Source organism: Cajanus cajan, chromosome 7, assembly GCF_000230855.2.
Source record: "Cajanus cajan strain Asha chromosome 7, NIPB_CcT2T_4, whole genome shotgun sequence".
In the NCBI taxonomy this organism is placed as follows: Eukaryota; Viridiplantae; Streptophyta; class Magnoliopsida; order Fabales; family Fabaceae; genus Cajanus; species Cajanus cajan.
In genome coordinates this window covers 51,350,507-51,364,677 of record NC_138523.1, presented here as the reverse complement: position 1 = coordinate 51,364,677, position 14,171 = coordinate 51,350,507, and the positions used below count along the sequence as shown (strand labels likewise).

Here is a 14,171-nt window from a genome sequence, read left to right as displayed (position 1 = left end):
TTTTGATGCTTCCTATTTATTTAATACAAACAAATGATTATTAGACGAGTTAATTTTAATTTAAAAAAAACTACAGCCTATGATTGGTAACTGATTAGAAGGGGCGTAATAAACACTCATATAAAAACCGAAAGGGGAAAAGCAAAGAGCGCACTCACTCACTTATTGCGTCAATTCCACTCCATTTAACGGTGAAGTGAGGAGGAGAATACGACGTCGCTGGAGCTGGGGAACCTCGTCTCTACTCGCTCTCGTCCCCGGCGGAGATCCACCATGGCCGGCAATCCCACCACCACCGCCTCCTCCGCATTATCTCCCGATAAATTCAATTTCTCGCCCGATTACCCCTCAAAAATCCCCCTCACTTCGGATCAGCTCAAACACTGCACCCAGGCCCTCAACCTTCTCAAGGACAAATTCCACACTCCTCACAAAATCACTGAGGAGTTCGCACACTTGCAGGTTCGCACCCTAATTCACGATTCTCCTAACAAATCGCTAACATTGAACTCACTGTGTTGTCTTGTGTTGTGGTTTCAGGGGAACAGAATAACACCGAGTGAGATGAGGAGAAGATGCACCGTCGCTCTCGACGCCGTCAATTTGAGCAAGAATCGTTACACGGACGTTTTACCATGTAAATTTACTACCAAGGGTTTATTGTGTCGTTTTCGGGGTTGGGGAAAATAAAATGAAATTTGTCGTTTCTTGTTTTAGTTGACAACAACAGGGTTGTTCTCAAGTCAAGTACAGATTATAGACATGCAGCACTGGGGTATATCAATGCAAGCCTTGTCTCGGTACTATCTTCCTTCTCGTGTTTGTTTATAGGACATGATATGCTCTGAAATCTGAATTGTATTAGAAGCTTTGGAGAGATTAGATAAATGACAAAACTTAGGTACACTAGTCTATGGTTGGTGCTATTCTTTAATTAGAATTAGAGTCTCACTTTCTATAATATGGATTTACATTTAATGCAGATCTTGGTAATATACATATACATTTACGCATATGATGAAGGTGAGATTCTAATTCTGATAGGAGAATAACACCAACCATACCAATCGTGCTGTACTTAAGTTTTTTGTCCTTAGATAAATAATTAATTTGACTTGCATGCCCTTCTTCAATGTATGTAGACCCCTGGAAATGTGTCCCAGTTTATTGCCACACAAGGTCCACTTCCGCATACTTACGAGGATTTCTGGGAAATGATTATTCAATATCACTGCCCTGCGATTATCATGCTTACTAGGTTGGTGGACCATTACAGGGTACTTGTCACTTGGCCCTTGCATATCAATTAGTTTTTCTTTCCTCTTCGATTTGTTTTTTCAATTACATTTCTTTTTACCCTTTTTTTAGACAGTAAAGTGTGGAGATTATTTTCAAGCTGAGGATGGACCCAGAGAAGTTGGTAATATTTCTATTGTTGGTAAATGGATGAGCACTACTGAAACTTCGCTGGTGCTGCGCCATTTAGTGGTGAACCATAGAGAGGTCAGATAATTTTCCACTTGCAAAGGTTGTGATGGTTAGGTTATATATTTTTCTCTATAGACTGGCATGGGTAATCATTTGTTGATGGGAGGACGTGAGATTCAGGGAGAGGCCTCTCTTTCTTGAAAATTTTATCATTTCATCCAACCCTTGGTCTTTGTTTATAATTGGTTTGGTAAAATTCGGAGCCAACTCTAAAGCCTAGGGGATCAAAACTTTTCTTTGATACCTTGCACTTTAATACTAAACCCAGATTATTTTCTTAATGATATATCTCTCAAGTCTCAACTAATCAACAGCATTGCTGTAACATTAGAAGCTGAGAAGCCACTCCAAATTTAAGGAAGCAAGTTCAATGGAATGATGGTCTGTGCTCATGTTATTCCAGCGGAAGGGTGGTTCTAGGTCTAGATAATGTAGTATTTAAAATTTAGCAATTTACTCTTACTATTGTCTTTGGAAGTTAGGTTCAACTATATCAAGATAAATAAAGATGGTTATCAACACAACAAATGACGCCCTTTAAAGTGATTAGTTTTAATTATAAAAGTAACACATAGCTTTGCAAAATTTTCTGGTTGAGTTACTAGTTATTCCGTAAATCTTCCATAAATAGGTGATGCGAGTTAAATTTTGTGAAAGAACAAATACCATAAGTATAATGAATAAACTTTCCTTCTGTTTGTTAGTTTCTTATAATTGGGAGGATTTTTTTTATCCTCCTTAGTCAGTTAGTTGTATAGTTTCCCATTTCTTTCAGATATAATTTATTCTTCTTTAAGATAAAAAAATCCATCTGCATAACCTTATGGTATTTTAAATGTTTTGCAACCAAATGAAGTTGGGTGTGATGTCTGCATTGTTTTTAATACTTTATTTTGTGATCTTATGAAGGTAACTTTTTCTATTTCTAATTGACATTAACAATCAAATAATGTTTTCTAATTTTCTCAATTAGTGCTCAAGTTAGTTAATTTTGTTTTTAATTGAATCTAGAGGGAGTATTAACTAAAGAAAACTATTTGTCGATTTCTGACTTGGTTTAGGCTGATAGGGGCAATTGCATCTATACGAACCATGTATATCAGCTTGAAATATTATTCATCTCAAGTTATATAATTGGGGTTTTCCTTTTTGCAAGATATCCTATTTTCCCCCTAATGAAATTTCCTTCTCTATCAAAAAGAAGAAAAAAAAAATCACAAGTTTTTTGTTTTAATTTTGAGAAGCACTCCGTTTCTCTCCATATTAATGATTAATCTTTTGCTTATTGTTGCAGGTAGAAGAGGCCGCATTATCTGTTTTGCATATTCAGTATCCTGAATGGCCCGACCATGGAGTTCCCAAAGATACTTTTGCTGTGCGTGAAATTTTGAAAAGATTGTACCATTTACCTCCCAACCTTGGCCCAATAGTGGTGCACTGCAGGTTCGTTTCATTCCTTATTCTTTGTTTATTCACTTTATGGCAATGATGATGATAAATCACATGCATGTATGTCTGAGACAAGTTCTCTCACTCAGTGCAGGTATTGGTAGAACTGGAACATACTGCACGATTCACAATACAATTCAGAGAATACTTGCTGGTGATATGTCTGCTGTAGATATTGCTAACACAATAGCTGTGTTCAGGTCCCAGCGTATTGGAATGGTTCAGACCAAGGTATTAAGATGTGCTAATTTGATAATTTAGTATGATTAATGAATGTACTGATTTTGGAAATGCTGCATATTTAGACAAATTATTATGTTCCATTTCTAAAGTGATGATGCGGTATACTGTATTGTGTGATGGTAAAGAAGGCATATTGTTGCAAGGAATTAGGCTAGATAGTTGGTCAAGGATGTTCTGACAAGTTAAAGGTTTGAAAGAACACTGTTCTCCTTCAGTGGGGATTCTATCAAACTCAGCATGGAAGCTCAGGACGGAAGCTCCTACAGTCCTACACCTACTATTACTTTCTGTTTCTAAACTAGATAAAAATTAAAATGCTAGGAAGCTTTTAAATCTAATAAGAAAGGTGGTGGAACTGTGGATAGGTTTGATGATAATGAAGGCATATTGTAGCAAGGGACTAGCGATAGTTAGTCAAGGATGTCTCCACAGTCCACACTATCACTGTGGAGGAACCATGTCCTTGTTTGAAATTAGTCATCCCTATCTTTTAGTTTACATTTGCTGTTGTTATCTTTAAGGGTTGGGTGATCAGTACGAATTCTGCTATAAAGCTACCATAGATGAACTGTGTTGTTGTTGTACTTTATTGAAAATTTTGGTGACTCTTTCTGCAATTTATCAGGATCAGTACGAATTCTGCTATAAAGCTATCATTGATGAACTGGAAGACCTTGTATCTCAGCAGTAATAACAGTAGAAGGGGGTACGTGCTTCTTTTTTCATTGTAATTCTTTAAATAATATAAATCGTTCAGATCCTGAAATTCTTTTATACAGGATAGGATTTGTATGTCAGTTTTCTGTATTCGTTAATTCTACTATATCCGTCTCAAAATTATTCTTTTGCTAGCTTGACGAATTGCTGTCTTGTTTGATGAAAATCCAGTGCTGGAAGGATGTTTAGCTTGAAGCTAACTTTCAATTCTTCGATCTCTATTTTTGGTTCCCTGCAATGCTTATGTCTCCTGGCAGCTGAGTCTGAAACTCTGGCATTCCGGAGACTTTATCGAACTTATTCTCAAGCTTTCATGTATAATTGCTGGCAGGGGAAAACTGACAAATATTAGCATCCTTTTGATTGTTAGAATTCTATTGGGGAACATAATGGCATAATGACTAGAATAATCAAGTCCATTGTCCCTCCTGTTACTATCTTTTATTTTCTTAAACCCACCACCCCACTCCCTCTGCGAAGAATATGCATCTGAAATATTTTCTGTTCATTTAAATTTATTATATAACTTTTAGGGTGTGTATTAAATGAGTATGCTTTTAATTAAATGAATTTAAATATGTAAGAGGAAAAATTAAAATTAAAAAATAAAATACATACTTGGTTTAATTGAACAAAAAAAATTAGTAGCTTATACTTAATGAACTTGTACAAGTGATTGGGATATATAATGAAGATAAAAAATAAATTTTAATATTAAAAAATGAATGTAATTGAAATTGAAACGGTTGTTAGCCCATAGAAGAAATATAAAGTTAGTGTTAAATATAGACATTTAAGATTTAGATTCATGATATAGGAGTTTAATAAATTAAATAAATGAGAATTTGAAAATTGACGATATAATTAAGGGGGGAAATTGTTAATTAATCATTGATTTAAAATAATATGTTAAAATCAAACTTATGGGCTCCTGAATTTTGGTTTTGAAAAGTTTTAGCATTAATAATATTTGAGAGAAATAAACTGTGTATATATCAACTATTACTTTGATATATGGTTCAAAATTCAAATCTGACTCGATTACAATTATGGAAGTTTGCTTTAGTTACATGTATATTCATTTTGGTTACATGCAAATGTAGCATTAAAGTCGAATAAAAACGAACTAGCGAACAACAAATTACCAAGTGCATGTATCAATTGATGTGTGGATGTTTAGGTTTAACTAAATGGCTTTAAATTTGACTTTCTTATGTGCAATTGTTTAAAATCATCCACTTACAATATTATCCAATTTAAACAAGTAACAACAACCAAGGTTCTGGAAGATGATTTTATTTTATTACATAAGAGAAGAAATTCAGAGGACTAAAAGAAAAAATTACAAAGAAAGGAGGGTTAGGAATCTTCGTCAACTAAAGAATAAATAAAAAAAATACAGAAATTACAGATGGGCCCCAAGCCCCAACTAGATGATATAATTTTTCTTTTTTCGACTAAAACAAAGCCCAACTAGATAATATTCAAATTAAATGATTAATAGTTTACAATTTGATTAGTTCAAGTCTTCAACTGCCCGCTCTAGTCACATTTATATGATATTTAATTTAGTACAGGTGGAAAAACAATTTCGTATAAAATTTAATCTTAAATTTACTGACCTATTTCCAATTTGGTTAAACGAATAGTAAGGGCAGTATTGTCAATTGACACAAATAATATAAAATTTGGTTTGAATTTGTATTTCTCATTATGTGAATTTGATACTTTATATGATTATTAAAATTCTAATTTGGTAAATATATTTACTTAAGAAAATTTTTTAGTGTCAACCGTAAAATTTTTCAAATGAACCTTTATTAGCTCTCAGCTTGACAAATGAAATCTTAAGTCAAATTAGATATTATTAAAATTTGATTAATTACTAAGTAAATAGTGATATTTAGTTTGAAAATTTCTGACATGTCATTAATTTCCTGTCCAGTAGTTATGGGAGTGACATCTCATATTTACCATTTTATGTATAAAAAAAATCATTATAATTAGGACAATTTAAAATCAATCTTAATAATATCGATGCGACTTAGTAATTATTTTTATAATTAATTAGTGAGATTGGCACACTTTATGTCTTTATATATTTTGTGTAGAAAAAAGTACTGCCTTTGTGTAGAAAAGTGACCACCTATGATTATTCATTGTGAAAGATAAAGTGAAAGATAAAACAAAAATAAAATAAAATAAATTAAAACAAACTATTATACGGTTAATACAACTTTAATACTTAAGAAAGATAAGTGATTTAAAGTTTTTGATAAAATAAATAAAATAAAAGAGTCGTTTAAAAATAGAAATTAAAGCAATTAGCAAAAGAGGTATTCTCTTTAATGGTATAGTTTTTAAATTATTATTTGTAAATTATTAAGGAATGGTACAAACACCTCAATTTGTAGGTGTATTTCATCGGAAATAATAAAGGTAGGTGCATGAGTAAAATGAAGTTAGAAATACAGAGAAAAAAAAAAGAAGAGAAATCGATGTGACAGAAAATGATGAAAAAAAGATTAAAAAAATGTGATTAACTTGATGAATAAAGCAAGTGATTAACATATGAAAAGGTGAAAGGTGACATGATTAATGGATTTAATAATAAAACATGGTTGTTAGCACTTATAAAAGGTAGAGTGGTTACAAAAGCAGTCCTCACTCACATAAGTGAAGTGAGAATAGAAATTAGAAACACATTGGTGTCTCTGCCATGGCCGTCATCGTCAACACAAGAAGAGCTGAAACACTGCACTGAGGCGCTCGCCTTATTAAAGCTCAAGCTCCACCCCTCTGATCCCACCATCGCCAACAACTTCGCCATCTTAGAGGTTCATTTATCATTATCGCATTTGCGCATCTTAATTTGCGATTTCAGAAGAACATGGTAACGCTAACCGAGACCAATAAAAGATGCGCCCTAGCTCTTCATCCTCTCAATATCAACAAAAATCGACATATCCACGTTCTACCGCGTAAATTTATTTAATACTTTCATTTCATAGTAGGAAAATTTATAAAACTTTACATTAATCTATAATTAATAATTGCATGTATGATGCATTTGTTTTCGGTGGACGAGAACAGGGTTATTCTGAAATCAACAGGAGGTTATATCAACGCAAGCTTTATCTCGGTACACCTTTGAATTGTGTTGTGTTTATTTGATTTGGTATTGTCCATTGTGGAAGCAGATTTTGACATTCATACTTTGGTAGACCTCGTTCCCTGGAAAGATATCAAAATTTATTGCGACCCAAGGTCCACTAGAACGGACTTATGAAGACTTCTGGGAAATGGTTATCCAACATCACTGCCCTGTGATTCTCATGCTAACTAATTTGGTCGACCCTAAGGGGGTACTTTACTTGCCACCTTCCTATTCTTAATCAATTTCGTTCTTCCTTCAATCCTTATTTGATTACTTATTTTGGTTACTCTTTTAATAGAAGGAGTTGTGTGGAGATTATTTTGAAACCGAAGGATGGAAGCAGAGATTTTGGTGAAAACATATCTATTATCAGGAAAGAGATGAAAAGTAGTGAAAGTTCACCGCTGGTGTGGTCAACCACAGAGATCAGGTTAGATTCTCTCCCCCATGCAGCTGCTTTGACTTGGTTCCTCATATATTAAGTTAACAACTTTTTTAAAAACTAGCATCAAAATATATAGTCCGGGTCTTTAGTTCCTTTGTGAAAAAATAAATAAAAGTAAATGTGTAATTATTATCGATGAGTGAATAGATATTATTTTTATATTTAAAAGAGATATAATAGTGAGAAAATATTAAAATATAAATAAAAACATAAAGGTCAAGTAGACACAAAATAAATATATTCTTTTATATATTATTATAAATTTTACATTATTGATAAAAAAAAAAAATAGATTTTATATCAAAAAGTCTATGATACTTACACTTGCACATAGTATTAGTGAACAAGTGTCTAAGTAAATATTTAAAAAAAATGTTAGAAGAAAATTAGTAAAGTAAAAAGTAAAAATTAAATTAAATTAATAAAATAATATTAATGATATATTAATTTTTTTAAAAAATATAAAATCAAATTATATACAATTATCTTATTTATATAAAAGTATAAAATAAATATTTTTATATAAAACAATAAATATATTATTTAATTAAATTACGCACTTAAAAATAATGCAATTATCTTAATCAATTATATTAATATTCTTCATTTTTTAGCCAACACTAAACTAACTAAATATAATGGCGAGAATTGAAAATAACATAAAAGAAATGTCAATGACCTTAAATTGATAATTATTTTTTACAAAGACAAACAAGATAGAGATATATTTACAAACATTTAAAACATATATAAATCCTTCTAAAAAATATATTTAAATCATTAATTTATATTTGTAGTTCTTATTTTTCACAATTCTGTCACGCTCATTTTTGTTAAAAGCTGTGTACGTCATATATAAAGTTGCGTACTTCATTTTAGTGAGAGATTTTATTTTCCATCTCAAATTATGATGAAGTAACTTCCATCACAAAATATATAAAGTCTTGTCACTATTTATAGAAAATAAATGCCCAAGATTTATGTAATATATAATGTAAACTCACTTGTCTATAAGAAGTAATATTTTAGTAAGTTACCTTAAATAAGTTAAAATTATAACTTACAAATACTCATATTTTTGCTAACTAGTTTTTAGAGGATGTTGTTAGAAATTTTCTTTGCAAGATATTTATGCTATGAGGCAAGCTTGACAAAAGCTTGCAATTTTTTGATAGTTTATTAAAATTATTCTTTTTAACATTTTGAGATATAAAATTATAGTTAATTTTATTTAATATATATTTTTCAAGAACTGATAAAGCAAAATTATTTAATCTTTATAAATAATATTTGTGTTTGGAAAAAAAAATCAACTTTTTTTTTATATAATTCAAGATCAAATATATTTTTAGTTCTCATAAATATGAAAATGACTTGATTTAGTCTTTATAATTCTTTTTTTTTTATCATTTTTAAATCTCTGATATTTTTTTATTTCTTATCATTAACTTTAGTTGATTTACGTATGACTAATAAAAAAAATTATAATAATAAATAATAGTTTAAATTAAGATAATTAAATTATTTTTAGATACATAAATTAATTGCAATGTATTTATTATTTTATATAAATAAAACAATTAAATATAATTTATGTTTATGTTGTGAATGATAATTTTTATTATTTTTAAAACTATTTTACACCAAGGTCACATAATCTATTTTTTTTGTATAAAAAAGACTTTATTGTACTTTTGTCATTTAAGTTTTGCAAGTTTTATTATCTAATTTCTAAATTTTTACATATTTTAATATTTTATTAATTGGTTGTTTGATTACTGACATCAAACATTATTTATTGATACAACATATTGATTGTTATTTACATGACATAATATGTTATGTCATTATTTATATATCACATAGACAATTCATGGTAAATATGTTATGAGTGATTAACTAAAATAGTCAACTAACAAAATGATAATGTATAAATATTTGAAAGTTAATTGAAAAAAAACTTGAAAAAGTTAGATAACAAAATTTGTAAAACATGATACATGAGTGACATAAAAAAATTACATTTGGCAGATATGTTGCCAGGGCGCTGTTTAAGATTTTGGGTTTAAAAGCCACTCGATCTTTCTGATTTCTGATGAACCAACCAATATTAGTGTGAATTACTCATGGATCCTGCATCATTCCAAAAAGGCATTCAGAATGCCCTCAAATGAAGCCATAACTGTCCCTAATTATAGCATCCTGTTCACTTCAATCAGTGGTCGCATTGCAGGTTGAACATACGCCACTGTCTGTTTTGCATATTCATCACACCAAATGGACTGACCACGGAGTTCCCGATGACAATGATACATCTGCTGTTCGTGAAATTTTCAAAAAATTATATCATTTAGAACCAAACCATGGCCCCATACTGGTGCACTGCAGGTTCATTTCATACATGCTTCTTATTTTATTTGCTATGTGCCAATGATGGCCATAAATCACATGCATATTTGATATTTTCTGAGACAAAACAAACAAACTCGCTCTCTCAGTGCCGGTATTGGTAGAACTGGAACATACTGCACCATTCACAACACACTTCAGAGAATACTTGCCGGTGATATGTCTGCTGTAAACATTGCTGACACAGTGGCTGCGTTCAGGACCCAGCGTCTTAGAATGGTTCAAACCAAGGTACATGATTTGATAATTTAATAATTAATGGGTTAAATTGTTTTTTGTGTTCATTTATATCCCCTCAAACTCTCTACGTAGTCACGGGGTGTTAATGATTAAAAAAAAAAATCCCCTAAAAAATAAATCGTCTTTCTTGTGGTCCTTTATTATTAGAAATGTGTTAGATATGGTTTTTGTTCTTCATAATAAATAATAGGTCTTCTTTTGGTCCCTTGGGTTACAACAATAAGGGCCAGAAATGACACGTTTTCATAAATGAGTGGATAATAGAAGACAAGTTTTTTAGCTACTAAAACCGAACATTACTTTACTTTGTAGGAACCAGATACATATTTAATTATGATTAATGAAATGTTCTTATTTAATGGATTTATTTGGAAAACACATGACTTGAGTTTCATTTATAATGAGATTGTCTTTTGAGTCCGGTATCCCAACACTAATGAGATTTTCATGACATGATTGTATATGTAAATATTATGTAGTTCGTTTTTGTTTAAATCTTTGAGCTTGGGGATGTAGGAAATTTGTTTGTGAGACAATTAATCATGACCTATATCGAATTCTAACCAAAGTTTCTTCCATAGGCAAGGGTATTTGGTGTAATTTTTAAAACGAGAACAGAGGTTAGAGTAATTTAGGAAAAACTGAAGATTACATTCTGCATTCTTGCCAGCATGCCTTAGTTTATCAGACACTTAGAATTGATCTCAGTCGGGAGCCTATGGCTATTTTACAGTTCTGGCTCTCTATTCCAATATTGCTTCTCTCCACACCTATAATTTATACCACTCACCAATCATCATGGTGTTGTAATCTGGCTCTTTTCTTCTATATACTTTCTACTTGAACTTTTAGGTGACTCTTTCTGCAATTTTCAGGCTCAGTACAGATTCTGCTATGAAGCTATCATAGATGAATTGGAAGACCTTGTATCTCAACAGGAATTAGGATAGAAGGGTACGTACTTCTGTTCCCTCTATAGTTTTGCAAGTATTATAAACCATTCAGTTCCTGAAATCCTTTTATACAGGATAGGATTTGTAACGACCCGGCTGGTCATTACACGCGGCATAGCACACTAGAAACACCGCACAGAAAAGAACAATTGTATACATATAGAGTCTAGAATATACATATACATGATCCAATCTGAACAGGGTTAAAGTGTACAAAAATTTCAACCAAATGCTACTATCCCAAGTAGCTCAACAACAAAACAGTTCCAAAAGAAATCAGCTCCGCCGGTCCGCTGATGACTCACCACTAGTCACCCACCTATCCTTGCTCTGCTCCCATACATAGTATGATCATTGCAGTCCAAACACCATGGAAATAACAAAGGGTAAGCTAGTGTAAATAAAATCAGCATACATATAACAATATAATAATAAACAGCTACAGCTTATACAATATCACAGCTTTCAATAGTATCAGCACCGCGAAGCGGCATTATCAGTACTGCGTAGCAGCAATAACAGCACCGCTTAGAGGCAATCACAACACCACATCAGTGGCTAATACAGCACCGACATAGCGGTTAATACACCACCACAATAGTGGCCACACACAGCATACAACTCAGCTAACACAGCACAGCACAACAATTCATTATACAGCACGGTTAAGTAGAAATCAACACATCTTATAATTCACTAGTCAGTTCATTATTCTAGAGTACAGCAATCATATGATTCAACATTTAAGATCATCAATAACAGCCCAACTCAGCATAAGACAACATTTGATAGAGCTAACCACTTATTTCTCAGCACGATCATCTAGTCAGCACAACATGTTCATCAAGTACAGTTTGGTTTGGTATATAACAACATTAACTACAATCTTAGCAAAATTGAACAGCTAACAGCGTATAAGTCATTGTTTCCATATGCGCCCGGCGCACTCATGGTCGTGCCCAGCACGGATCAACCAGAGGGCACCAGGGCCTTCGTGCCCAGCGCAGGAGTACTCGCGCCCGACGAGTCCCAATCAGAGAACCCAAGGCTCTCACGCGCCTGGCGTAATTCATATTGCGCCCAGCGCAGGCTCAGGCAGAGACTTCAGGGAGTCTCACGCGCCCAGCGTGACCTAACCCGCACCCAGCGTGGGAAAGGCAGAGACCTACCAAGGTCTGGTGCCCGACGCAATTCGCATTGTGCCCAGCGCCGTCTTGGCAGAGACTCCTAAGGAGCCTTCGCGCCCAGCGAGTCCCACCGTGCGCTTAGCGCAGCACCAGAACACTCCAAACAGGTCACCATTGATATCGCGCCCGGCGCAGCTCAAGTCCCGCCCGGCGTGGGCCAACTAGAGGCCCCCATTCTCAAGCTCGCCCGACGCACACACCTTTGCGCCCGGCGAGCTTGCCTGAACAGAGCCTCCTGGTGGTCACGCGCCCGGCGCGAAGAACAGCGCCCAGCGCGAAGTTCAGCAACAACTCCTCCAAGCTCGAAAATTGCTCCAAAACCTGCCAAAATCAGCCAGAAACCAACATGCAATCCATCCAGAGTTTCACATTTTCATCAAACATCAGGAAAAACACCTCATTTTCAACATGCAACCTCAAATCAAAGAAAACCCAAATTTCCTCAAAAACCCCCGAAACCCCAAAACTCTATTTTCATCAACCTCAGCTCAAATCATCCAATGTTCAAACAACAATGAGCTACTAGAACTCATTTTCAGCAAATAATCTGCAAGAAAACTAGCTTCCTTTACCTCGGTAGAAGATTCCGAGCTTCGGGGAGAAAAGAACTAGAGAGAAGATGAAGAAGAAACTTGAGGGAAGAAATCTCCACACGGATCAGTTAGCTTCGCCTAACTTGAATCACCACCTTCAGTCCAAGGAATCGGAAATGAAACAGCAAAGTGAGAAGAAGAGAGTAGGAGTTTAGAGTAAAGGAGTGAGACCTTCGTGAGTAAGAATGAAAGGGTAGAAATGGGAAAAGGGGAAAAAGAAGGGGTCTCACAGGATTTGTATCAGAGTTTCCTTATCTTTAATTCTACCATATCCTTGTTAAAATTATTCTTTTGCCGTCTTGTATGATGTAAATTCAGTATTGGACCAAAGGATGTCAGGTTGCTTGCCTCATTTGAAGTCAACTTTCAATTCTTTCATGTTCTAGACTTCTAGTTGGGTCCAGCAATGCTTATGTCTCCCGGGAGCTGAGTCTGAAGCATTAGCTTTCTGGATATTTTATGTATTGTGCTGAAGTCTTTGTTATTCTCGAACTTTAATGTATGCTAGAAAATGCCATATAGTGCTTCAGGTATTATTGAGTTATTTTCTGTTATATTTTATTTTTAAGAGCAGCAAGTTAGGTAATTTCATTTTTGTTTTTCATATGCTTCATCTCTACATAAAAGTAGTAGCTTGTTGTCATTTGTGTGCTTGCTGTTATAAACTTTATTCTTCTATCTCTCTGCCATTCATATATTTTCATGTGTAGTTTTTGCCTTGTTCTTTTCATGTAATATAACGATGTATAATTTCAAACTGGGTCAAAAGCTAACAAATATCAATATCCTTGTCATGATACTACTAGAATTCTGTTGATGGAACATAAGGGGCTTAAAGACTACCATATTCGAAGTCTATTTTTCCTGATACTTACCCTCCCTCCTTTTTTGCTATCGGTATACATAGGCTTTATTAGTGCATAAAGCTAATAACATCCTGAAGTTGAATACCCCCAGTTCCTGATGTTGAAGATGTGACACATGTTGGACTTTAAATGTTCATTTGTAGCCCTCTCACTTTCTACCCTCAATTTCTCATTTAATTCTGTTCTCAGTGTAGTTGCCCTGTGCATGAGGGTGAGGGGCTGTCTGATCCTCGCTATGTTCATTTTATATATGAGAACTAGGCTAGATTTCAATCAGTCCTAGTTTGCATTGCTGACCAACCGTAATTTTATAGGTTGACCCTGGACACTTTAGGTTTAGGTGATGATTTGAGGGGTTTCCTAGTGAGGTTCCTATAGTTTTTTAAAAATTAAAGAACCACCAAACCATTTTGGAAAACATTTT

At 33.5% G+C, this 14,171-nt stretch overlaps 2 protein-coding genes across 4 annotated transcripts; both read left to right on the top strand.

The window, feature by feature from the left end:
• The first annotated feature begins 141 nt into the window (after positions 1-141).
• On the top strand, positions 142-4,443 carry PTP1 (protein tyrosine phosphatase 1). Of its 3 annotated transcripts, none has more exons than XM_020376045.3 (9): positions 144-462; positions 541-637; positions 718-800; positions 1,143-1,277; positions 1,369-1,503; positions 2,783-2,931; positions 3,027-3,168; positions 3,806-3,886; positions 4,069-4,443. In XM_020376045.3, the coding sequence occupies exons 1-8, from the start codon at positions 274-276 to the stop codon at positions 3,869-3,871; spliced, it is 996 nt and encodes a 331-aa protein (XP_020231634.2). In that variant the 5' UTR covers positions 144-273; the 3' UTR covers positions 3,872-3,886; positions 4,069-4,443. The 3 variants fall into 3 exon arrangements, with proteins under 3 accessions (XP_082916145.1, XP_020231634.2, XP_020231635.2); XM_020376046.3 differs by having other exon boundaries at positions 4,033-4,443; XM_083060019.1 differs by lacking the exons at positions 3,806-3,886; positions 4,069-4,443 and having other exon boundaries at positions 142-462; positions 3,032-3,169.
• Positions 4,444-6,488: 2,045 nt separating this feature from the next.
• LOC109812170 (protein-tyrosine-phosphatase PTP1) lies at positions 6,489-13,470 on the top strand. Its single transcript, XM_083060998.1, has 5 exons — positions 6,489-6,734; positions 9,682-9,887; positions 9,998-10,139; positions 11,024-11,102; positions 11,176-13,470. The coding sequence occupies exons 1-4, from the start codon at positions 6,489-6,491 to the stop codon at positions 11,096-11,098; spliced, it is 669 nt and encodes a 222-aa protein (XP_082917124.1). The 3' UTR covers positions 11,099-11,102; positions 11,176-13,470.
• Positions 13,471-14,171: the final 701 nt, after the last annotated feature.